This window comes from Scyliorhinus canicula, chromosome 4 (genome assembly GCF_902713615.1).
Source record: "Scyliorhinus canicula chromosome 4, sScyCan1.1, whole genome shotgun sequence".
Classification (NCBI taxonomy): domain Eukaryota; kingdom Metazoa; phylum Chordata; class Chondrichthyes; order Carcharhiniformes; family Scyliorhinidae; genus Scyliorhinus; species Scyliorhinus canicula.
Genome location: NC_052149.1, coordinates 84,747,395 through 84,774,234, shown reverse-complemented (window position 1 = coordinate 84,774,234; position 26,840 = coordinate 84,747,395). Strand labels below are relative to the sequence as shown.

General features: G+C 47.4%; 1 protein-coding gene across 2 annotated transcripts in view; it reads right to left on the bottom strand.

The window, feature by feature from the left end:
* niban1a (niban apoptosis regulator 1a) overlaps positions 1 to 26,840 on the bottom strand; it is a 225,157-nt gene that overhangs the window by 129,266 nt on the left and 69,051 nt on the right. For both annotated transcript variants that reach the window (XM_038794649.1, XM_038794650.1), the window contains exon 2: positions 11,319 to 11,449. In XM_038794649.1, the coding sequence (XP_038650577.1) occupies positions 11,319 to 11,449 (131 nt within the window). The remainder of the gene's footprint in view (positions 1 to 11,318; positions 11,450 to 26,840) is intronic.

Below are 26,840 nucleotides of genomic sequence, written 5' to 3'. Positions count from 1 at the left end.
TGGCCGGAACACAACACCCCCCCCCAAATGCCGGAACACACACCCCCCCCCCCAAATGCCGGAACACACCCCCCCCCCCCCCAAATGCCGGAACACACCCCCCCCCCAAATGCCGGCAACACACCCCCCCCCTCAAATGCCGGAACAACACCCCCCCCCAAATGCCGGAACACACCCCCCCCCCAAATGCCGGAACCACCCCCCCCCCCCCCAAATGCCGGAACACACCCACCCCCCCCCCAAATGCCGGAACACACCCCCCCCCAAATGCCGGAACACACCCCCCCCCCCCAAATGCCGGAACACACTCCCCCCTCCCCAAATGCCGGAACACACCCCCCCCCCCCAAATGCCGGAACACACCCCCCCCCCAAATGCCGGAACACCCCCCCCCCCAAATGCCGGAACACACCCCCCCCCCCAAATGCCGGAACACCCCCCCCCCAAATGCCGGAACACACCCCCCCCCCCCAAATGCCGGAACACCCCCCCCCCCAATGCCGGAACACACCCCCCCCCCCCCCAAAATGCCGGAACCACCCCCCCCCAAATGCCGGGTCTGTCTCTCTCCTCCTTATCCTCCAAAAAACGCCGGGTCTCACCACTTCCGCAGCTGGTGAAACTGACGCGTATCGCGTCAGTCAGCTGCTAGCCCCTCCGGGAACGGAGAATAGCGGCCTTAAAGAAGGCCCCGACGCCGGAGTCATTAACACCGATTTTTCTCGCCGGAAACCCGCGTTACGACGGGCAACGGAGAATCCCGCCCCGTGTTTGAGGAACTGTTCGTCACGGGGAGGCGGGGATGACAAAGGAGGGAAATCTGTTCAAACTGTATAGTTGATTGCTGGAAAGAATGTTTCCCGGGTGTTTATCTGCAGTATCCTACTTTGATACAAGTTTGAATAAAATGCGTTTAAAAAAAAAGTAATACCAGGGCCAGATTGGCAACTTTTCAGGGGAACCTTTAAAAACCTTGGAATAACCGTGACCCTGGTCACCCACGGACAACAGATAGTCCGACGTCCATTGATTGTGGCACAAGGACCAGGATCCAGCCTCTTAGGCCAAGATTGGCTGCAGAGGGGCAGCACGGTTGCAGTGGCTTAGCCCTGCTGCCTCACGGCGCTGAAGTCCCAGGTTCAATCCCGGCACTGGGTCACTGTCCGTGTGGAGTTTGCACATTCTCCCCGTGTTTGCATGGGTTTCACCCCCACAACCCAAAGATGTGCCGGGTAGGTGGATTGGCCATGCTGAATTGCCCCTTAATTGGAAAAGAAAATGAATTGGGTACTCTAAATTTAAAAAAAGAAAAAAAAGAAAAAAAAAAGATTGGCTGCAGAAACTTCGTCCAGACTGTCAGCAGATCTTCAAGAAGGGCACTGGCAATTTATATGAGGGCCTTGGGAAATATCTGGAAGTTTTCCAGGAAGGCCTCAGGAAAACAAAAGGGGCGAGGGTGAAAATCTATGTCGACACCGAGGCCCAGTACTTCAGGGCATGATCGGTCCACTATGCCTTACTCACAAAGGTGAAGACTGAATTGCAGCAATTGGACAACCGAGGCATCAAACAACTGGTCCAATTCATGGAATAGGCAGCACCAGTGCTCCCCATATTGAAGCCGAACCAATCGGTCTGCCTTTGCGCTGACTGCAAGATGACGGTGAGCAGAGCCTCTCGCTTGGACCGGTACCCCATGCTGCGCATCAAGGACCTGTATGCAGAACTGCCATTGTCAAAACTTGACATAAGCCATGCATATCTCCAACTGGAGTTGGGTAGCATCGCGGAAATATGACATTATCAATATCCACAACGGTTTATATGAATACACCAACCTCCCCTTTGGAGTCTAATCAGTGTGCGCCATCTTCCAGAGATTAACAGAGAACACCCTGCAAGGACTGCCAGAATAGTGGTCTAACTGGACTATGTACTAGTGATGGACAAAGTCATGATGACATTAAATTTTATGGTTACCCTACCCGTGACAGCCAAGTAGATCTACACGTGGACTCAAAAGAACCCTGCATTGGCGAGATAGACCACAAAGAATCATAGAATCCTTACAGTGCAGAAGGAAGCCATTTGACCCATTGAGCCTGCACCGAGCCTCTGAAACAGCACCATTCCAAGGCCCACTCCCCCGCCCTATCCCCGTAACCCCACCTAATCTTTGGACACTAAGGGGCAATTTAGCATGGCCAATCCACCTAATAGAAGAACATAAGAACTAGGAGCAGGAGTAGGCCATCTGGCCCCTCGAGCCTGCTCCGCCATTCAATGAGATCGTGGCTGATCTTTTGTGGACTCAGGTTCACTTTCCTGCTCGAACACCATAACCCTTTGTTCTTCAAGAAACAATCTTTATTTTAGAAATTTAGAGTACCCAATTATTATTTTTGTTCCAATTAAGGGGTAATTTAGCATGGCCAATCCACCTAACCTGCACATCTTTGGGTTGTGGGAGTGAAACCCATGCAGACACGGGGAGAATGTGCAAACTCCACACGGACAGTGACCCAGGGTCGGGATTCGAACCCGGGTCCTCAGTGCCGTAGTTCAGGGCTGCGCCACCGTGCTGCCCTGACACAATCTATCTTTATCTTGAAAACATTCAACGAAGGAGCCTCAAATGCTTCACTGGGCAGGGAATTCCATAGATTCACAACCCTTTGGGTGAAGAAGGTCCTCCTAAACTCAGTCCTAAATCTACTTCCCCTTATTTTGAGGCTATGCCCCCTGGTTCTGCTTTCAGAAACAACCTGCCCACATCTATCCTATCTATTCCCTTCATAATTTTATAAGTTTCTGAAAGATTCCCCTCGCATCCTTCTAAATTCCAACGAGTACAGTCCCAGTCTGCTCAACCTCTCCTCGTAATCCAACCCCCTCAACTCTAGGATTAACCTAGTGAATTTCCTCTGCACACCCTCCAGCACCAGGACATCTATATCATTGTGACATTGTCCTGAGCGGCGGGTTACAGCGAGTCACCATGGAAGATTTACAGCCCATCCTCGCGAAACAATAGGAGCTCAGTGTGGAAGATGGTATGATTCTCTGGGGACTACGAGTGGGGGTCCCCACAACCGAGTCAACACACAATACTGCAAAACTACATAACGCACATCCCGGCGTCCCGAAAATGAAGATGCTCATGGGGAGCTAGGTGTGGTGGCCTGGACTCATCGGGTACATTGAGCACATGGTGAAGCAGTGCTCGGCTTGCCTGGAGAACCAAAAGTCCACTCCGCCGACCTCACTCCACCCCTGGGAATGGCCAAGGCAGTCCTGGGTGCAGGTGCATGCCGGTTTCGCTGGTCCGTTCATGGGGTCGTTATTCCTGATGTTCATAGACACACGTTTGAAATGGTTGGACGTGCACCGGATGACCTCCACTACCTTAAGAGCCACCGTGGAAAAACTGCACCAATCGTTCAGTATCCACGGAGTACCCGATGTCCTCGTCAAGGACAATAAGACCCCATTTACTGGCGAGGAATTCCAGGCATTCATGCCTACCAATGGGGTAAAACACATTCACACAGCCCCATACCATCCGTCTTTGAATGGTTTAGCCGAACGGGCAGAACAGACATTCTAATGTGACGTGAGGAAGCAGATTGCAGGATCCCTCGATACGAAGCTGGTACGATTTTATCTACAAGACGATACCACATGTAACAATTGAGGTGGCTCCGGCAGAACTACTCATGGGCCAATGCCTCAGAACCTGCCTGCGCTTAATGTTCCCGAATCTCAATGGGAAAGTGGAGGCAAAACAAGACATACAAAAAAAAACCATGACCACCAGTCACAAGACAGACGGGAGATGCCGTACATGTCTGTAATTATAAGGACGGTTCTCAATGGATCCTGGGGTCATGGTAGAGAAAACAGAGCCAATCTCATACAAGTCAAGACCAGGGAAGTAACCATACGTAAACACATGATCACCTCAGGTGCAGGGAGCCTGCCGTATGGGAAACCATGCCAGGTGAATCGATACTCTCACCATCCTTCGTGCTATTGCCCAGAGGCGCAGGCCGCCAGGGACCAATGTCCGAGCCAGCAGATGAAGACTCAGCATCCAATATGGACACGGAGAGAACAGAACTCCCAGTGGGCCTTGCGGTCAAAGATGTGCTTCCAGCAGTGGAACTTCGATGCTCCACATGGAAGGGACCATCACCGACTCGCTATATGTCCCCCAACCCGGCTCCACTGCTGCCAGGCATGCGGCCACACGTGAAGCAGCAAAGAAGGTCCCATCAGCAGGACATTGAGGAGGAAGAATCGGTGTTGGGGGGTGGAGGGATATGATAACCCTCATGAGGCCCACGAGGATACACTGACAGATCTCCCTGTGGGACTCATAGAATACAATCTTCCCCGTTAGTGGGCGGATGTCTGCCCATCTGGGGCTCATTACTTAGCACATTAAATACCTGCCTGAATGGGGGCTGGCACTCTGGTAAGTCCCCGAATGAGACCCTATTGTTGTATGCCATGGTAAACGCCTTAATCTTTAAGTTTACAATAAACTTAAGTGAACCTTCTTTCTTCGGTCTCCTGGATCATTATACTGACCTAACATCTCATTATGTAGCTAAATGTCATTCTTTCTTTCTTTTATAATGTTCCTGTGGAGTAGATTTTGTTATATTAAAGGTGTCACATAAATATAAATTGTTGTGACAATTAGTTTGGGAAGACAGTTCTAGATGGCTGGAGCACAGTGGGTGATGGAGCAATCGCCAATGGTGAAGCAGATTGGACTGGGGACAACAGTAATTGAGAGTTAGAGAAGCAGAAGGTTCGGGCTAGGAAATAAAATTTCCCAAATGAGGCTATAAAAGGATTCAATAATGAGGACGTGAAAGATATGCTGCTTTTCTCTTCTTCTATTCTGAATTTGATTTACTGACTGCAATATTTTGTGATATTTGAGTTGGTGGATAAGACCATAAGACCATAAGACATAGGAGTGGAAGTAAGGCCATTCGGCCCATCGAGTCCACTCCGCCATTCAATCATGGCTGATGGGCATTTCAACTCCACCTCCCAGCATTCTCCCCATAGCCCTTAATTCCTCGCGACATCAAGAATTTATCTATCTCTGCCTTGAAGCCATTTAGCGTCCCGGTCTCCACTGCACTCTGCGGCAATGAATTCCACAGGCCCACCACTCTCTGGCTGAAGAAATGTCTCCGCATTTCTGTTTTGAATTTACCCCCTCTAATTCTAAGGCTGTGCCCACGGGTCCTCGACTCCTCGCCTAACGGAAACAGTTTCTTTGCGTCCATCCTTTCTAAGCCATGTATTATCTTGTAAGTTTCTATTAGATCTCCCCTTAACCTTCTGAACTCCAATGAATACAATCCCAGGAACGCCAGCCGTTCCTCATATGCTAGACCCGCCATTCCAGGGATCATCCGTGTGAATCTCCGCTGGACACGCTCCAGTGCCAGTATGTCCTTCCTGAGATGTGGGGCCCAAAACTGGACACAGTACTCCAAATGGGGCCTAACCAGAGCCTTATAAAGGCTCAGTAGCACATCGCTGCTTTTATATTCCAACCCTCTTGAGATAAATGACAACATAGCATTCGCTTTCTTAATCACGGATTCAACCTGCATGTTTACCTTTAGGGAATCCTCGACTAGCACTCCCAGATCCCTTTGTACTTTGGCATTATGAATTTTCTCACCGTTTAGAAAGTAGTCTATGCTTGGATTCTTTTTTCCAAAGTGCAAGACCTCACATTTTCTCACGTTGAAATGCATCAGCCATTTCCTGCACCACTCTCCCAAACTGTCTAGATCCTTCTGCAGCCTCCCCACTTCCTCAGCACTACCTGCCTGACCACCTAACTTCGTATCATCAGCAAACTTCGCTAGAATGCCCCCAGTCCCTTCATCCAGATCATTAATATATATGGTGAACAGCTGCGGCCCCAACACTGAACCCTGTGGACACCGCTGGTCACCGGCTGCCATTCCGAAAAAGAACCTTTTATCCCAACTCTCTGCCTTCTGTCAGACAGCCAATCCTCAACCCATGCCAGTAGCTCACCTCGAACACCATGGGCCCTCACCTTACTCAGCAGCCTCCTGTGTGGCACCTTATCAAAGGCCTTTTGGAAATCCAGATAGACCACATCCACTGGGTTTCCCTGGTCTAACCTACTTGTCACCTCCTCAAAGAATTCTAACAGGTTCGTCAGGCACGACCTCCCCTTACTAAATCCATGTTGACTTGTTCTAATCCGACCCTGCTCTTCCAAGAAATTAGAAATCTCATCCTTAACGATCGATTCTAGAATTTTACCAACAACCGAGGTTAGGCTAATTGGCCTATAATTTTCCATCTTTTGTCTTGATCCTTTCTTGAACAAGGGGGTTACAACAGCGATCTTCCAATCGTCCGGGACTTTCCCTGACTCCAGTGATTTTTGAAAGATCTCAACCAACGCTTCCGCTATTTCTTCAGCCACCTCCCTCAGAACTCTAGGATGTAGCCCATCGGGGCCAGGAGATTTGTCAATTTTAAGACCTTTTAGCTTTTTTAGCACCATCTCTTTTGTAATGGCAACCATACTCAACTCAGCCCCCTGACCCTTTATAATTTTTGGGATATTACTAACGTCTTCCACTGTGAAGACAGACGCAAAGTACTTATTAAGTTCTCCAGCCATTTCCTCATCTCCCATCACTAGCCTTCCAGAATCAGTTTGAATTGGCCCAATGTCTACTTTGGCCTGACGTTTGTTTCTTATGTATTGAAAGAAACTTTTACTATCATTTCTTATATTACTGGCTAGCCTGCCTTCATATTTGATCCTCTCCTTCCTTATTTGTCTCTTTGTTAACCTCTGTTTGTTTTTGTAGCCTTCCCAATCTTCTGATTTCCCGGTGCTTTTGGCCACTTTATAGGATCTCTCTTTTTCTTTGATACATTTCCTGACCTCCTTTGTCAGCCATGGCTGTCTAATCCCTCCCTGGATAATCTTTCTTTTCTTGGGGATGAACCTCTGTACAGTGTCCTCAATTATGCATACAAACTCCTGCCATTTTTGCTCTACTGTCTTCCCTGCTAGGGTCTGCTTCCAGTTGATTTTCACCAGTTCCTCTCTCATGCCCTCGTAATTACCTTTATTTAACTGTGACACCATTACATCCGATTTTGCCTTCTCTCTTTCAAACTGCAGACTGAACTCAACCATATTATGATCGCTGCTTCCTAAGTGTTCCCTTACTTTAAGATCTTTAATAAAGTCTGGTTCATTACATAGCACTAGGTCCAGAATAGCCTGCTCCCTTGTGGGCTCCATGACAAGCTGTTCCAAAAAGCCATCTTGTAAGCATTCCATGAATTCCTTTTCTTTGGATCCACTGGCTACATTATTTACCCAATCCACCTGCATATTGAAGTCCCCCATGATCACTGTGACCTTGCCTTTCTGACATGCCTTTTCTATTTCCCGGTACATGTTGCGCCCCTGGTCCTGACCACTGTTAGGCGGTCTGTACATAACTCCCATTATGGTTTTTTTGCCTTTGTGGTTCCTCAATTCTACCCACACAGACTCCACATCATCCGACCCTATGTCGTTTAGTGCCATGTGTGGAGCTTTGTGCAGATGAAGATTTTGGATTAGTTAAAGCTTGTAGAGGGTGGGATTTGTGAGTTGGATGAGGGAAGTATTTGGGAAATCACTCTTCAAGGTGATGAAAGCATGTGTGAAAGTTTCAGCAAAAAAGAAACGGAGATGGGCAGCAATATTCACAGAAGGTCAAATGACTGGGTGCAGAATGGAAAACTCAGAGCAGAATTGTTCTGATTGTTATAGTTTGTGCCCGTGGACCTGGGGCAGGATTCTCCGCGAACGGGGGGGGGGGGGGGGGGGGGGGGGGGGGGGGCACTCCGGCGCCGAGAAGTGGCATGAACCACTCCGCCGTCAGGCCACCCCGAAGGTGCGGAATCCTCCACTCTTTAAGGGGTCAGGCCAGCGCCGGAGAGGTTGGCGCCACAGCAGCCAATGCGGAAGGGCTTGGCGCAACGCCAACCAGCGCTGAAGGGCCTCCGCTGGCTGGCGCGAGTTGGCCCATGCGCGGGAGCGGCAGTGTGTGCTGGCGTCATCCCAGTGCATGCTCAGGGGGGTTTTCCACCGCACCGACCATGGCGGAGGTTAACAGCTGCTGGTGCAGAGGGAAAGAGTGCCCGCACGGCACAGGCCCGCCCGCTATCGGTGGGCCCTGATCATGGGCCAGGTCACCGTGCGGGCCAGATCCACCCGCCCCCGCCCCCCCCCCCCCCCCCCCTCCCCCCCGCCCGAGGACCCTGCAGGCCGCCCGTGGAGCCAGGTCCCGCCGGTAAGGACCTGTTGTGATTTACGCCGGTTGGAACCCGCCGAAAACGGGCGGCCACTCGGCCCATCGCGGGCCGGAGAATTGGTGGGGGGGGGGGGGGGGGGGCGCTGCCAGTGGCTGCTGACCGGCGCGGTGCGATTCCCGCCCCCGCCAAAACCCCGGCGCCGGAGAATATGGCAGCCTGCGGGGGCGGGATTCACGCCGCCCCCCGGCGATCCTCCGACCTGGCCGGGGGGGGGGGGGGGGGGTCAGAGAATCCCACCTCTAGTGTTTGTTTGCAATTTTACCGGTGGCTCTCACTGGGTGTCCGCCGTTATCCTTCAACAAACAGGGCCAATATCCTACCTGGTGCAAGCCCGGGGCCACGTTCACAGTTAGCATTCGGACCACATTGGATCCATGAGGTAGTCTCTTCCGCAGATTCCTCATTGCTGGAGATCGCTCCTCCAGCTGCAGCAGCTACAACATCCACATACAATAGATGCTCATCCCCGAGATCGCCCTCTGGCACGCGCTCACGGCCTGCTCGGGTCTTTACAGAACCGTCAAAAATAGGGACGCAGAGATGACGGAGATTCTCGACCCTGACTTCGAGACGGACGCACAGGACACCGCTGAGGGGGGGGGGGGCCCTCAGTTCCACAGCTTACGGACTGGCAGCTGTTACGGTGTTCATCTTGGAAGCGCCGTTCGGCTTGTCATTATACGCTGCCCAATCCAGTGCATCGTGCCAAGCCTGATATCAAAAGAGTCCGACACCCTCCTTCGCCAGGGTGTTCGGACTTTGCAGGGAGAGGAATGTTATAACCTGCCCAGACCCTATCGGCTGGGGACAATTGGTTACCCCATGTTACTTAAAGAAAATGAGCTCCCCAATGAATTGGGGGGGGGTGCAATCATTAGCAGTACAGCTGTATAATTAGAGCTGGCCAGTGCAGTACCGGCTAGAGAGGGAACCAGTAGTGAACTACTGGCCCTGCGTACATATCCTTGTAAATAACGTTACTTTCTACTTGACTCTACAAACTTGTTCTGGATTCTTCGTGGCCCTCACGAAAATAATCAAAGAAAAAGTGAAGTGAAAGTTGCAGGCGGCAGGTCAAACAAGCAGCCAGGAAGGCTGGTTTCAAGGTAATGTTAGAGACACTTCCAGCTGCCAAAAAACAAACAGAATGCTTCAGCTTTGCCAAAATTGAGCTTGGGGAAGGTTCAACTCATTGTGGACCCAATATTGTGCAGACAGGCGCACTGTACAGCAAAAGACATAAAATCAGCCATGAGAATAGAGAGCATCATTAGCTAGTGTCATCATGTTGTATGGAACTAACCCGATGTTGTTAGTACCCGGGGTACTTTCAATACATTTGAATAAATTACCATATATTTAAAGGGCTTCCCCACGTATTAAGAATTCTCCCCTCCCCTGGCAGTGCCAAACTGGGAGCTCCATTGGAGGGGGTCCCCCTGAAACGTCAGGGGGTTTCCCTTTAACTGTGTGGGAAGTTGCCCCAGTGCTGGTGAGGGCAGGGGGCAGGGTGTCACCCTGGTGCTTGTGGGAGTGGGGTTCTCTGTATCCATTGGGGGGGGGGGAGGGGGGGGGGAGGAGTACTCTTTCAGCACAGATTGCCCTTCTTAAAGAATTTGCGGTAAGTATGAGTACACACTAACCACGTTGCAATATGAAGTGTGTTGTTCTGGAGTTAATCTCCTGTTTGCTTTATGTGGTGTAAGAGGATGCTCAAAGATCAATTTGCAACAGGAGACAGAGTTAATTTTCCTATGCAGCCTTTAGCAGAACACTTCTGCAACATCCCAGAGTGAGCAGAATGGTCTGTAGACTCTAAGCGAAGAGTCCCTCCTGCTTGGTTATCTTTGGTGTAGGTGGTCTTATGCCTCTTGTCTCACAGTCTTCCTGCTGCTCCTGTTCTGCCTCTAGTACAAGGACATACATGGCCATAATGTATGCCATCGTGAGGACTCCTTGACAGATGATGTACAGAAAATGACTGCCCTGCCACAAAACTAAAAAACATCAGTGTCCTTTCTTCAGTCAAAGCTGATGTTTCAGATAAGGTATGTGAACATTCTAAGCCTGTGAACTCAACCACTTCCTGGCGCAACATGTCTTGCAGATGACTTGCCATTTTTTTCGACAGATTTAACTTCAACCACAACAAAATCTACTGTAGAATGGTAGAATTTCTGGGACGGTAGCTTTTGTCCCCATTATCTCATCACTCCCGTACATCCATCACTGCGAGAGCATGGCCAAGTTTTTTCAGCTGTCAATTCCACTGCAATTGAGTGTGCATCTGAGAACGGATGCAAGAGAATTGGTGTAACTAGCCACACCCCAAATCCGAGACCCCTTAGAACTACACCATGGGTGGGATTTACCGACCAGCCTCCCGTCTTTTGCCGGCGGGATTTGCTGGTCTCGAGTTGCAGCGGTACTCCCTGTTGGCTGCACACCTCGTCACCGGGAAACATCTGCACGTCGTGGGACCGGAATATCCAGCCAGCGCGAACAGCCGGTAAATCCCGCCCAACATATTTGCACCAATAAAACTTGCAATTTTTTAATACATCATGGAAAATAGAATATTTAATAATAATCAACATTTTATCAGATAAAGTAAAAGATGATGGGTGGGTAAAACTTAATATTTGTGAGGATCACCCGCTTGCGTAGAATCACATCCTGGCTTCGGGGCGGCGTGGCACGGTTCGCGTGGCCACCCAGCGATTCTCCGGCCCAGTGCGGGGTCGGAGAATCCCGCCCCGGTTTATAATGCAGAACTAGACCAGCAGCGCGGGTTCAATTCCCGTTACCGACTTACCCGAACCGTCGCCGGAATGTGGCGACTAGGGGCTTTTCACAGTAACTTCGTACTTGTGACAATAAAAGATTATTATTATTATATCACATATTTCATAATGTACCTTGTGCTGCAGCAACTGGGGATGTTCTTCTTGGTCTTGCTCTACCTCACATCTGATATGGTTGAAGAAGGCCACAGAGTATTGTCGCTGGTAATGAGGACTGAAGTTTTTGAGCTCTGCTTCAGCCTTACCTGAGAAAAGAATAGGAATATAATAGCAATGTGTGGCACAAACATAAGTGCAACTGGGAGAATGTCACGGGATAATAAAGCATTCCGCTACAAAGTTTAAAACACGTGTTTGAGCAAAGCATGAAGGTAAAACTATTCATCGTGGTGTTATAGATAAAGCACTTGTAAAATAGTTATTAATTAAACTGTTGGAGGAAACCTTACGCACAGTAGGCTTTAATCAGCCTTGTGCAAAACTGAAAATAAGAAAACCAGTATGCATGGTGTGATTTGCACTTCTCACTCACGATGGAAGAGTCGACAACAGCCTGATTCACACCTCTCAGATGATAGGTAGCAATAAGCTGTCAGTAAGATCATCCATGGCGATAGCTCAGCAGATAAATGCACCAGGCAGTGCAGTTACAATTGGCTTCACAGTAGTTCCTCAACACTGACATCAGGTGAACAGTCACTACTGAATAGCTAGCATTTTGGTATTCTATGCGCTTTCTCTTTGTGGCTTTTTACATTTAAATTATGGCATTTAGGTCCAATTTAACATCAGTCAATGCAGCATTGAGCTTTGTCTAATGGGAAATGGATTTTGATGATCCAAAGACAAAATTATTTTCTTTTACCAAGAGTGTTCCCTCCCTCTCCTCCACAACTGTGAGTTTAAGAGAAACTTCTGCCCAATGAAAGGATTAGTTAACAGTCGTTAAAAAAAGGACATGATGACTCCAGTTGAATTCCAGTCTCTACTCAGGGAAAAGTAATGTGTTTGATTTTCCTGCACCCCCTACTCTTGAATATCAGATGATATATATTACACTGTTATAAAGGAAACAACACTGCATTGTTCAAATAAAGGGCAAAGTTCCTCTGTGTTTAATAAAATCATAAACTAATTTACAAAGACTGGATTATTAATTTTATTACACCAGCATGGCTGGGTCACTGATAAGAATTATCTTGTTTTATTAAGTCATGCTAAAAATACACAGTTGAGTCAAAATCTACTTTCACTGTGACCATAATGAACTATTTACTTATCTCAGGTGGCTTTGTCCAGTGAACACAGGATTTTACTGGCCTGCCTCTCCTCCCCAGTGGTTGCGCCGGTCTTTATGAATTGTCGTTTAATTTGGCGGGACTGTAATATCCCAAAATATAAATAAAGAGACTATTGTGGCTCTGAAGGAATCATTTTAGTAGATTCTAGTGGGAAGTACCAATTAATGAAATGAAATGAAATGAAAATTGCTTATTGTCACGAGTAGGCTTCAATGAAGTTACTGTGAAAAGCCCCTAGTCGCCACATTCCGGCGCCTGTCCGGGGAGGCTGGTACGGGAATCGAACCATGCTGCTGGCCTGCTTGGTCTGCTTTAAAAGCCAGCGATTTAGCCCAGTGAGCTAAACCAGCCCCTGGTGTGGCAGCACGGTAGCACAGTGGTTAGCACAATTGCTTCACAGCTCCAGAGTCCCAGGTTCGATTCCCGGCTTGGGTCACTGTCTGTACGGAGTCTGCACGTTCTCCCCGTGTCTGCGTGGGTTTCCTCCGGGTGCTCCGGTTTCCTCCCACAGTCCAAAGATGTGCAAGTTAGGAGGATTGACCATGCTAAATTGCCCTTAGTGTCCAAAATTGCCCTTAGTGTTGGGTGGGGTTACTGGGTTATGGGGATAGGATGGAGGTGTGAGCTTGGGTAGGGTGCTCTTTCCAAGAGCTGGTGCAGACTCGAAGGGCCAAATGGCCTCCTTCTGCACTGTAAATTCCATGATCTAATGGCAGACCATTGGATTTGCTGGGTGTTTCAGAATACAGGAGAAAAACACACTTCAGCGATCTAGTTACCAAATATACCTGATATTTAGGTTCTGCATGGCCCTTCCCTCTTCCTGGAAACTGTCTCAGGCTGAATCAGATTGTTGGCAATGTTAGTGTCATATTTAACCTGAGATGAGCTTCCAGTCACATATCCAAGCCATCAACAAGGCTGCGTCTTTCTTCCTCCTTGACATCACTTGACTTTGCTCCTATTTCAGCTCGTCTCTTGCTGAAAACCTCAATCATACCTTTGTTACCGCTATATGTGACTTTTCCAACACCCCCCTGACAGGCCTCCCACCTTTCAGTATCCATAAAATTCAACCAAACTCCTTATTGCCCTGTGCTCGCTGGTTAAGCAACCCTAATCTTAAAATTCTCATCCTTGTTTTTAGATTTCTCTATGTCCTCACCCCATTCTTTCTCTCTAAACTCCCCCAGCCTCCCTCGTTATATTTGCAGTTCTCCAATTCTGATCTCCTGCTCATTCCTGATTTTAATTGCTCCATCATTTGTGGCCATGCTTTCAGCTGCTGAGTACTGTATTCCTGATTCCTGATGGACAGTGAAATAAAAATCAGAGCCAGTCATTATTTGGAATAGAATTGTTGCGAGTGCAACATTACAGGTATACATCCCTTGTAAGTATCTCTTTATATGTGCTCAACCAACCATCTAATCAGTGCCCGCCACCAGTATAGGTTTATCCTCAATTGATACAACTAATACTGAGGCTCTAAATCCTGGAATTCCATCCCTTAACCTTTTCACCTCTCTATCTCTCTTTCCTCCTTTTAGTCACTCCTTAAATATTTCTCTTTGGCCAACCCTTCAGTCATCTGTCCGATTATCTCTGAATCTACCTCCGTGTCGAATTCCGCTTTATAGTGCTCCAATGAAGCACCTTGGGATGTTTTACACTGTTGAAAGTGCTACATAAAAGCAGGCTGGCACTGTTGTAGTTGGAAAACATTGTCAGCATAACTATCTACTTTGCCACCCTCTCATTCTCCTTCCAGTTAAAAGTCCATCTGTGGGAAAAGGCACATCTCAATACACTGCGATCCAGAATATAATAAGGGAATAGCAGGAAACAACAATTAGAAACTGGGTAAAGTTGCTGAGGTGTACTGTTCTAAAGCCCCATTTAGTTGGTGAGGTGTTGTCTGGAGTCAAGCCTGTGGCATTTTAAGATTTGCTAATTTCCTCTAAAACTATACAAGGCATATTGGGCGAGTTTCTCCGCGAACCGGCAGGTCGGGCCACTCCGGCGCCGAGGAGTGGCGTGAACCACTCCGGCGTCGGGCCACCCCAAAGTTGTGGAATCCTCCGCACCTTCAGGGGCTAGGCTGGCACCGGAGTGTTTGGTGCCGCGCCAGCCAGCGCGGAAGGGCTTGGCGCTGCACCAACTGGCACCGAAGGGCCTCTGCCGGCCGGCGTGAGTTGGCGTCATCCCGAGGCATGCGCAGGGGGTTCTTCTCCGCACCGGCCATGGCAGAGGTTGACAGCAGCCGGTGCGGAGGGAAAGAGTGCCCCCACGGCACAGGCCCGCCCACGGGTCGGTGGGCCCCGATTGTGGGCCAGGCCACCATGGGGCACCCCCCGGGGCCAAATTCCCCCCCTCCCCGAGGACTCTGCAGGCTGCCCGTGGAGCCAGGTCCCACCGGTAAGGACCTGTTGTGATTTGCGCCGGTGGGATCCGCCAAAAATGGGCGGCCACTTGGCCCATCGCGGGGCGGAGAATCGCCGGGGGCCGCTGCCAGCAGCCGCAGGCCAGCGCGATTCCTGCCCCCGCAAAATACCAGCGCCGGAGAATTCGACAGCCGGCGGGGGCTGGATTCATGCCATCGGAGAATCCCGCCCATTACATCTCAGGGTTGTTTGATGCAAGCTGCTAAAATATGTTTACTTTTCACTTTTCAGTTCATAACTAAGCTTCCCAATCAAGGCCTCAAGTGAAAAGGCTTGTCTTGTGCTCGGGGCCTTAGATTAAGGAAGGGTTACTTAAAATACAAAGTGCTGATGATGCAGGATTAATCCGGACAGCCTTCCTCTGATTCCCCAGACAATGAATCCTCAGCAAGAAATTATTGCCTAATTCAGCACTTTCATGTTTGGAACTGTGATGGCAGTTCATGTAGATAATGAATATGCCAGACATCTGCAGAAGTAAACCTGGCAAATCTCAGTTATGCACATGTGGAGCTCCACATCTATTCTCCTGTGCACTACTTTTAGAATTCAATGGCAAAGTAGCAAGGTTGGGAATATGCTACATAGATCAGTCAGCAGGATGGGGACCGGATGGAAGCTGGTTGCTTGTACAGGTTTTGCATTACCCCTCCATAGAACATGGAAAACCTAGGGCAGGGTTTGCCGTTGGCTGACGGCAAAATCGGGAAATGCGATTGGGTGGAGAATAGGTTCCGATGCCAAAATCGCGACGGGCACCAATTTGATGCCAAATCTCAATTCTCCATCAACTCAACAGCGGTGTCAATGCGATCCAGAAGGCACATACAGCAGACACCGTTTTCATATCATTAGCGGGCCAGAACCGATATTCTCTGGGACCTCCATGATGATCCACCTCCTATGGGCTGAGTATTCCAGACCCGGTATTCTCCGGGACCTCCATGATGATCCGCCTTCAATGGGCTGAGTATTCCAGACCCGGTATTCTCCGGGACCTCCATGATGATCCGCCTCCTATGGGCTGAGTATTCCAGACCCGGTATTCTCCGGGACCTCCATGATGATCCGCCTCCAATGGGCTGAGTATTCCAAACCCGGTATTCTCCAGGACCTCCATGATGATCCGCCTTTTGAGGCATGCAAGATGATCAGAGGATTAGATAGGGTGGACAGTGAGAGCCTTTTTCCTCGGATGGTGATGGCTAGCATGAGGGTACATAGCTTTAAATTGAGGGGAGATAGATATAGGACAGATGTCAGAGGTAAGTTCTTTACTCAGAGAGTAGTAAGGGCGTGGAATGCCCTGCCTGCAACAGTAGTGGACTCGCCAACACTAAACGCATTCAAATGGTCATTGGATAGACAGATGGACGATAAGGGAATAGTGTAGATGGGACTTTAGAGTGGTTTCACAGGTCGGTGCAACATCGAGGGCCGAAGGGCCTGTACTGCGCTGTAATGTTCTATGTTCTATGTTCAATGGGCTGAGTTCCTGACGCGGGCGCGGTTGTCTTGTGCTTTTAAAAATCGTGAAAATGGCATCATGGCTACGGAGAGAGGGAGAGGAGGTACGGAAAGTGTCTAACATCGCCATGGTTTGCTGACAGTTGTACCACTGGCTGGGTGGCTTCTACAGGGCTGGGGGGAGTAGTGGGAGGTGATCAAGAGGTGGGTTGTGTGGTCGGGATGGACAGGCATGGAATACTATTACCGCAGCCAGAAAGGCAGCAATGCAGCTGCACACACTGCTAACAGCCCACTTTGAACTTACTGCCATGGGTTGTATGGGAGTCCCCCCAGGCCCCCCCCCCCCCCCCCCCCCAGGTGTTCTGTGGCCCCAGCTGGCCCATCAGCCGTATGCTCCAGCACAACCAGTGCCATCTTGTTGGCTGGGTTGAGCGTGTATGGGGATTGTAATGCATATATACGACTGCAGCTTGTCAGCCTCCTGAGTGTCGATCACGGACCCGGCGAATCCCGCAACGTTTTCCATTGGAATCGATTGTGTTCCATGTGGTGTCGGTGATAGCCCCTCCACAGTCGCTGAATCGGTCGAGGTTTGGTGCCAAATTTGCTGTCGTGAAAGTCCATGAATCCTGCCCTGACATCAACATATCTCATTGCTGGCATCATGTGGATGTCTGCTTTTTCCTTAATACTCACATTGCTATGATCCAGGTTCCTTACATCAGCCAAACTCTATACTTTCAAGTTAACACTAGGATTATCAAGGGGATGAGACTTACTCCTGATTGTCAACTGGTTGTCATTATAAACTCCCAGCTGGTCTAACTACCTGCTTTTCCTGTGTTTGTGCTGCCAATTAACACTCCTGTCCCGTGGGGCCCATGTTCCCCTCAGTTGCTGTTTTGTGTCAACTTGCTATATTATTTTTTTTTAATATCTAAGAAAATAAAGTATATGCACACTCACACAATGCAATATGCATGAGTTTATATAGAAATATGCAGTTTTTCATATGTTTCTGCAATAGAAAGTCAGTATAGAATAGGGTAATGGCAGTATAGAATGGAAAGTCAGTATAGAATAGGATCATGGCAGTATAGAATGGAACGTCAATATAGAATAGGATAATGGCCATACAGAATGGAAAGTCAGTATGGAATAGGATAATGGCAGTATAGAATGGAACATCAATATAGAATAGGATAATGGCAGTACAGAATGGAAAGTCAGTATGGAATAGGATAATGGCAGTATAGAATGGAACATCAATATAGAATAGGATAATGGCCATACAGAATGGAAAGTCAGTATGGAATAGGATAATGGCAGTATAGAATGGAACATCAATATAGAATAGGATAATGGCAGTACAGAATGGAAAATCAGTATGGAATAGGATAATGGCAGTATAGAATGGAAAATCAGTATGGAATAGGATAATGGCAGTATAGAATGGAAAATCAGTATGGAATAGGATAATGGCAGTACAGAATGGAAAATCAGTATGGAATAGGATAATGGCAGTAAGAAGGGAAAGTCAGTATGGAATAGGATCATGGCAGTATAGAATGGAAAGTCAGTATAGAATAGGATCATGGCAGTATAGAATGGAAAGTCAGTATAGAATAGGGTAATGGCAGTATAGAATGGAACGTCAATATAGAATAGGATAATGGCAGTATAGAATGGAAAGTCAGTATAGAATAGGATCATGGCAGTATAGAATGGAAAGTCAGTATAGAATAGGGTAATGGCAGTATAGAATGGAAAGTCAGTATAGAATAGGATAATGGCAGTATAGAATGGAAAGTCAGTATGGAATAGGATCATGGCAGTATAGAATGGAACGTCAATATAGAATAGGATAATGGCAGTACAGAATTGAAAACCAGTATGGAATAGGATCATGGCAGTATAGAATGGAACGTCAATATAGAATAGGATAATGGCAGTACAGAATGGAAAGTCAGTATGGAATAGGATCATGGCAGTATAGAATGGAACGTCAATATAGAATAGGATAATGGCAGTACAGAATGGAAAGTCAGTATGGAATAGGATCATGGCAGTATAGAATGGAACGTCAATATAGAATAGGATAATGGCAGTACAGAATGGAAAGTCAGTATGCAGTAGGATAATGGCATTAAGAATGGAAAGTCACTATGGAATAGGATCATGGCAGTACAGAATTGAAAGCCAGTATGGAATTGGATAATGGCAGTATAGAATGGAAAGTGAGTATGGAATAGGATAACGGCAAAACAAAATATCGGAGATCAAACAGAGATCTGTCACCTCTGTTTGTTTTACCTCGTGCTGCTCCCTGTGGTAAATGAGATCTCTTTTTGGAGACAGCTGCAGACAAGGGGGTTCAACAACAACTTGCATTGATATAGCATTTTTAACATATTATAAAAAGGGCTTCACAAGAACAATTATCAAACAAAATTTGACACTGAGACCAAAGATACTATGTGAATAGATGATCAAATGGTTGGTGGACAGATAGATTTTAAGAAGTGTCCCAAAGGAGCGAGAGGTGGAGCGGCGGAGAACTCGAGGGAGAGAATTCCAGAGCTTGGGGCCGAGACAACAGAAGGCATGGCCACAAAAGGTGGGAATGTACGAGGTCAGAAGTGGAAGAGCACAGATATTTTAGAAGGTTGGCTAGAGGAGATTACAAAGGGAAAGAATGATCCAGCTCAGATCTTTGCGCTTCAACCGATTCAATTATGTTTTGTGCAAGTTCCACAAACAATAGAAGGACTGAGGTTGGGTTGTTTATATCTCCTTGAACAGTCAAGATGTCAACTATGTGCTTGGTGTTGGCTGCAGACTTCTAGCAGCACAGTGCCTTTCTTCATTCACCAGACTTTATTTAAAAGCATGTATTCAATTCTTAGTCTAGCACTCGATTTAGGTGAAGATATTTTATGAGTTTTCCAATTTTATATCAGCTTCTCTAGTTTTATTGACGGATTTGCCAACCCAAATTCTAGATGTTTCTGATCTCTCACCCCAACATTCATCTGGAATCCTCAAAGACCAAGGGCGAGATCTACCGGCTGAGTTGGAGCCGAAAAGCAGCACAGTGCTGCCGGAAGATGCAGGGAGATCCTATTTCCGGGATCTACCTGGCTCGCCACGCCTCGCGAGATCTAACACGATCTCACAAGATGTCGTGATGTGAATCCCGTCCATTGTAGGCGGGATCACTCTACTATGTGTTCCCGAGATCTAACCAAGGCGTGGGATCTAACTCCCTCGCCCTGGAGCCCCGGGCGGGCACCATTCAGTGCTGATCTCCGCAGATGGGGACCAGTCAGAATGGCATTCGTGGTGGTCACCCAGGGGAACGGAATCCCCCAGGTGCTTTCCCTCTGAGCAGGGTGGCACTCTGGCACTTCTGGTGCTACCTGGGCACCCTGGTGCTGCCAGAAAGACACTGCCAAGATGCCACTGCCAGGGTGCCAGGCTGGGGCTGCCAATCTGGTATTTTTGCACAATGGAGATCGGGTATAGGAGTACCCTGTGTGGGTATGGGGGGTTTGGGTGAAGCCGAGGACCCCCTTTTAGGTGAGCTGGGGCTTGGGGGTCACATCGGGGGGGTTGAGAGATCGATTTCCAAATCTCTCCCTTCACTGGGTAGCACCTCAGTGCAGAAAATGGGATAAAGTGTGGCCTCCGCCTCACGTTCCCAGCTGAGGACCCTGATCTACCCGAATGGCCAGTCAATTAATTGTGTGCTATGGGACTCTGTCCCCATTCAGGGATATTGTGCCCCAAATTCTTTTCCCTCCTCTTTCCGCCTTTTGTACTTTTAAGATAATTGATTGTTGTTACTATTCGCTAGGTCGCAAAAACCTACTTTCTTAGTTACATGTCATGTTACATCTTTACAATCAATGAGGATAATAATTTTGAATGCTTTAGGTGGGAATGAGATACTCTACCTCCTTTGCTGTGGGCTATATTTACGACCTAAGATCCTAACAATATTAGGCCCGTCCCTAAGTGTTCCTCTTAACATTTAATGTACCAGGATCATTTTGCTGGCCACCATTTAATATTTGTAACTTCTTGGAATAATGCAGAGTCAGCAGTGCTGAGTTATACTGCCCAGTCATTAAAGGACATATCGAGCATCAAATACTGGCCTGCTACCTTTTAAGTGGAAGAGCAGAAACAATGGAAAAGTCTACCTTTTGTCAACATTCTCAAAAGTAAACTTGAAAATTAATCCAGACAATATATTGAAACACCTGGGAACTTCTTCGAAGTTCTACTTTCAACATTACAGAGTCAAAGCTGCTTAGTAGTAGCCTCTCTCCATCCACTAGAATTTATTTTAGCAAAGTGGCTTCTTTGAAATGCAAGCCTAACACTGTTTTGCGTCAATGCAAAACATGTAGCATAACCAGTTAGCATCTGTGCGAGTTTTGTTTTCTCTTTCAAAGCTCAGATCAGAGTAACTTTTCCAAGAACAGGCTCCGAGTCTGAAGCCCTGGCTGTCAAAATTGCATGTTGGGGAATTGCCTACTTACAAGCCCATGATTTTCCATTCACCAATTTTACCCTTTTGTCTCAAACGGCTGATAAACCATGTGTCAACATTAAATTAAACTAATTCTCTACAATACCAAATTTATTCTGCAGTCTATCCAGAAAAGCACAAAGAACAAATATCACTGTAACCCTGTCTAGTTTAGGATGACAAAGCAGTGCTTGTTGAGTGCTTGTCAAGTGAAAGATCGTTATTCAAAAAGGAAATTAGGCAATTTATTTTCACTTGAAATGTTACATTTACAATCTTCAGGAAATAGTGTGAGGCAGCAAAAGAGAAAACAAATGCAATGCTGTTAAAGGTACATGGTATGATATGTTACTGGAGGCCTGGATAATTGACCAGGAAATATGAATTCAAATCCTACCATAGCAGCTGGGAAATGTAAATTCTTTCAAAATATAATTATATAATTGGAATAAAATGCTGGCAATAGTAATGATGTCTATGAAACTTACCAGATTGTCAAAATAGTCTATTTAGGTAGGAAATTCCTGAGGTAAGAAAATCTGCTATCCTTATACTATCTGGTCTGTATGTCTCTAAATTTGTTGCAAAGTAGTTGGACCTCAACTGATATGGCATAGCAAGCCACTTAGTTATACAAAATAATGAAGAATAAAACACCATAGACCACCGAGCATTGACCTAAGCACCAGACAAAGGCACTCTCAGCCCAGTCAACTCTGCAAAGCCCTCTTCACTAATATCACAGCCCTTGTGCCAAAATTGGGACAACTATCAAGTCTCAACTGCCTGGCATAGTCATACTCAGAATCAGGCAACCAATGTTGCAGTCTCTTCCATCAGCATCCCTAGATTTGTCCTGTCCTACAACAGAACAGAGCCACCAGAGGCACTGTACCGGGGAATGTAAAAATGTGAGGCAACCTGGTGAAAGGTAAGACAGAAGAGCATGCATGATAAACAGCGGAAGCAGCTTGCTGTAGTTAGAGCTAAGTGTTCCCATAGCCAAAGGGTCAGATCAGAGCTCTGCAGTCCCGCCATATCCAGTTATGAATGGTCTTATGCAATTAAACAATTAATGGGGAGGAGATTCCATGAATATCCCCAACCACAATGATGGAAGAACCCAGCACATCATTGTACAAGTCAAGTTTGAAGCATTAGCAACCATTGTAGTGACTTAATTCCCTCATCTTCTTTACCGACCTCTTTGATTCAATTAATATCAGGATAACTGAAACCTCCTATGTTTATTTTTCTATTATTTAATTCCCTAATTTGTCTGCATATTTCTTCCTCCACATAATTCCATTATAGACTACACCTATGAGATTGATTAATCCCTTATTACTTTCTATCTCTAACCATACGGATTTTACTTTAGTCTTGCTGACAACTACGTCCTTTTTCTGCTGTTATTATGTTATCTCTAATAAGTTTAGCTACTTCACTTCCTTCAACCCTCTCAATCGTTTAAAGTTTAATTCCCAATCCAGATTTTTCTGTAGCTGTGTCTCAGTAATGCTTACTCTGTCTGACTCCACCCATGTATGATGGCCTCCAGCTGCCCTGTTTTATTATGATGTGGAGATGCCGGCATTGGACTGGGTGGGCACAGTAAGAAGTCTTGCAACACCAGGTTAAAGTCCAATGGGTTTGTTTCGAATCACTAGCTTTCGGAGGGCAGCTCCTTCCTCAGGTGAGTCACTCACCTGATGGAGGAGCTGCTCTCCGAAAGCTAGTGATTCGAAACATACCAATTGGACTTTAACCTGGTGTTGTAAGACTTCTTACTGTTTTATTATAGACACTGTGCACATTGGTGTAACTCATTTTTAATTTGACTTCCTCTCACTTTATGTTTAACAATCTTTTTTGCCTCCCAGTTCTATAACTCCATTTATTCCATTGCCATCAATGTTCCTCCCTTACTTTATCATTTCTTTTCCTCTTTTGCCCACTTTATCCAAACTACTCATGAATATACTCATGAGAAATTGAGTCGGCAGAAGTTTACAATCTAGCCTGGTAGCATTCTGGTGATCTGCATTCAAATTCAAATCGGAACTGGTCTCCAGGGTTACATAATCAGTTTTGTGTCTCTGAAACAGTTTCCAACAGTGACAGTCTAACTTTAATCTGTTTATGGGATATGCCCTCCCAAACGCATTAGGCCGGAGCACAAACTCTCAGTATCTTGTAATGACAAACTCTAATCTGATATAATATGAACTGTAGTAGAAAGGCAATGTTATCATTCATTTCGAGAGGGCGAGAATATAAGAGCAGGGATGTACTGCTCAGGCTGTATAAGGTTCTGGTCAGACCCCATTTGAAATATTGCGAGCAATTTGGGCCTCTTATCTAAGGAAGGGTGTGCTGGCCATGGAGGGAGTCCAGAGGAGGTTCTCAAGAATGATCCCGGGAATGAAGGGCTTGTCATATGAGGAGCGGTTAAGGACTCTGGGTCTGTACTTTATGGAGTTCAGAAGGATGAGGGGGGGATCTCATTGAAACTTACAGAATACTGAGAGGCCTAGATAGAGTGGACACGGAGAAGATGTTTCCATTCATAGGAGAGACTAGAACACAAGGGCACAGCCTCAGACTAAAGGGACGATCCTTTGAAACTGAGATGAGGAGGTTTGTCTTCAGCCAGAGGGTGGTGAATCTGTGGAACTCTTTGCCGCAGAAGACTGGTGAGGCAAGTCACTGAGTATCTTTAAGACAGAGATAGATAGGTTCATGATTAAAAAGAGGATCAGGGTTACGGGGAGAAGGCAGGAGAATGGGGATGAGAACCATATCAGCCAAGATCGAATGGTGGAGCAGACTCAATGGGCTGAATGGCCTAATTCTGCTCTTATATCTTTAGCCTGATGGTATTAATCCACCAGATTGAAATACCAGCACTGTATTTTAACAGAAGAAAATCTGTTTTTCAGAAAACAATTAGCATGATCTCCATGCCTCAGGCCTTCAATGCAGCATTGGATAGAATATTTTGATTGAAAAGGGAATTGTTTTAATTGGTGCCAATCACTCTCGCAGTCAATTTTTCCAGCAAGAAACATGCTTTACTTTTTCAGTTAAGTGGTAGATCAGGGGATTTATTTTATAATTTTCACCTTTGTGGATTCACTGTGTGATACAATGTACAATACTTTTTACTATACCTCAGTGACAATAAATCAAATCAAAATTCCTCGAGAAGCTATGTGCAGGCTGGTATGAGAATGAGTACAGTAAGTTCCAGAGGGAGCTCAAAAATAATTGCCACCTCCCTTACAGCTGTTGGACCAAATCTCAGCCCCACTATTCATAGGGTTGGAGTATATAGTTGCAGGGAGTGAAATCTAGAAATCCTGAGCACATGGCATATAATGGCCAGACCTCACTACGATGTTTTAATTCCATTTCTAGCCCGGCAGCTGACCACGTTGATAGGCTGCTGGAAGGGAAAGCTTGCAGCTGGGAACCATTTGGGATGGTCCCCGGCAATCAGCAAAAATCATTCAGTGTAAGGGTTGGGGGTGGGGTATTAGCATGTGGGAGGCAGAGAGTATTCACAGGGCATAAGGTTTGGGGTGGGTTAAACCTTGACTAGATCACACTGTTCTGTTCTGGCCTCCCTAGTAAAACATTGTGGAGTTATAAGATCACAAAACCAGGAAAACACCCACAAAGCCTGGGCCTTCACTCTACAGGCTCCCAGAGACCTGGAGAGCAACGCAGAAGCCGGGACATCCACTCTGCTGCTCTCCTGTGACCAGACCAGCATCGCAGCAGCTGGAGCCCTCTCTCCCCCCCCCCCCCCCCCCCCTCTCTCCTCCCCCAGCTCCCAATACCTCTGACCTGGAGAGCTGCAACCCCCTGCAGACCCCAATCTCTCCCTCCACTGCCCCCCTCCGCAGTCGCCCCACACTCCTAAAACCCAACTCCCAAAGCCTAACTGTCACTAATACTGCTCGTTTTAATTTACTTGCAGGTCTAGAGATCCTCCATCCTCTGAAGGAAGACTGCGCTCTGGAAAGGACCCTGCGGACCCCAACACACAGACCCGGCCATCGCCTCATCCGCAACCACAATCCCAGAGACATCATCCACTTACCGGCCTTCACCCCATCCACACCGACTTGTGAAGACAAACCACAGCCCGACAGCGACCCGGAACGCTCGTCCACGCAGACCCATTTTCCGAGGCAGGAACCGCAAACAAGGCAACAAATCCTCGATCCACACACCGACCAGAGTGAATAACCTCATTGGACACAACTGTACCCTTAACACCGCATACTCTCACCGTCTCCTTGGCTCAAAAGGAAGCCGTGACCCCAGGAAGCGGGGAAAACGTGCAGGCCTGCAGGTCAGAGTGAAACAACGCGGCCCCAAAGCCCTTCTGCCTAGCTTATTCCTAGCTAATGTCTAATCTCTAGAAAACAAACTAGACAAATTTCAAGCCAGACTCACTTTTCGAAGAGAACTGAGGGACTGCTGTGTGCTCTGTTTCACGGAGACATGGCTCACTCCTGCTTCACCAGACTGTGCCCTACTACCAGAGGGCTTCTCAATCCACTGAACGGACCGTACGGTGGCCTCAGGCAAGGCAAGGGGAGGTGGGGTCTGCCTCCTAATCAACACCTCCTGGTGCCTAGAAGCAGAAACACTGTCGAGTTTCTGCTCTCAGACCTAGAATACCTGACGCTAAAATGCCGGCCCTACTACCTTCCACGGGACTTCAGCTCCGTTATCCTGACGGCAGTTTACATCCCACCCCTTGCGATCGTGAAAATCGCACTGGACAAAATATTCACCACCACAAATAGCCTTGAAAGGAAACATCCCGAGGCCTTGTTCATTATAGCCGGGGACTTCAATCAGGCCAAGCTCAAGAGCGTACTACCAAGTTACCACCAACACGTCACCTGCTCCACCAGAGGCCCAAACATCCTGGACCACTGCTACACAAATATCAAACATGCCTACCGCTCTATCGCCCGCCTACACTTTGGCAAATCTGACCACAAGGCTGTGCTCCTGCTCCCGGCTTATAAGCAAAAACTGTTGGTCTGAGGAATCGGATGATTTCCTACGGGACTGCTTAGAGTCAGTGGACTGGTCAGTATTTAAAAACTCTGCGACCAGCTTGAATGAGTACGCCACTACAGTAACTGACTTCATTAGTAAGTGTGTAGAAGACTGTGCCAAAGAAACAAATCTGCGTGTTTCCCAACCGGAAACCCTGGATGAACAGGGATATCCATTGCTTGCTGAAGTCTAGGTCTGAGGCGTTCAAGTCAGGCGACCCTGACCTATACAAGAAAGCCAGATATGATCTAAGGAGATCCATCAAAGATGCCGAAAGACAGTACCGGACCAAGCACGAGTCCCAGGCTAGCCACACGGATCCCCGCCGTCTATGGCAAGGTCTGCAAGACGTAACGGGTGAAGGCATGTAAAATCACCGGCTCCAAAGCACCCCTCCCTGATGAACTCAGCGCATTCTATGCACGCTTTGAGCAAGAGGTCAGCGAGAGAAAACCCTCCACCCCAGAAGCCTCGGATTAACTTGTATCTGAGATCACCATTGCTGATGTCAGAGCAGCCTTCTCGAAGGTCAACCCACGGAAAGCTACTGGCCCGGATGGGGTACCCGGACGGGCACTCAGGTCTTGCGCGGATCAGCTGGCGGGGGTATTCACGGGGTATTCAACCTCTCTTTACAACAATCTGAGGTCCTTATTTACTTCAAGATGACCATCATCCCTGTATCAAAAAAAAGCCAAGCAGCGTGCATTAATGACTATCGTCCAGTGGCTCTGACATCCATCATCATGAAGTGCTTCGAAAGGTTAGTCATGGCACGAATCAACTCCAGCCTCCCGCA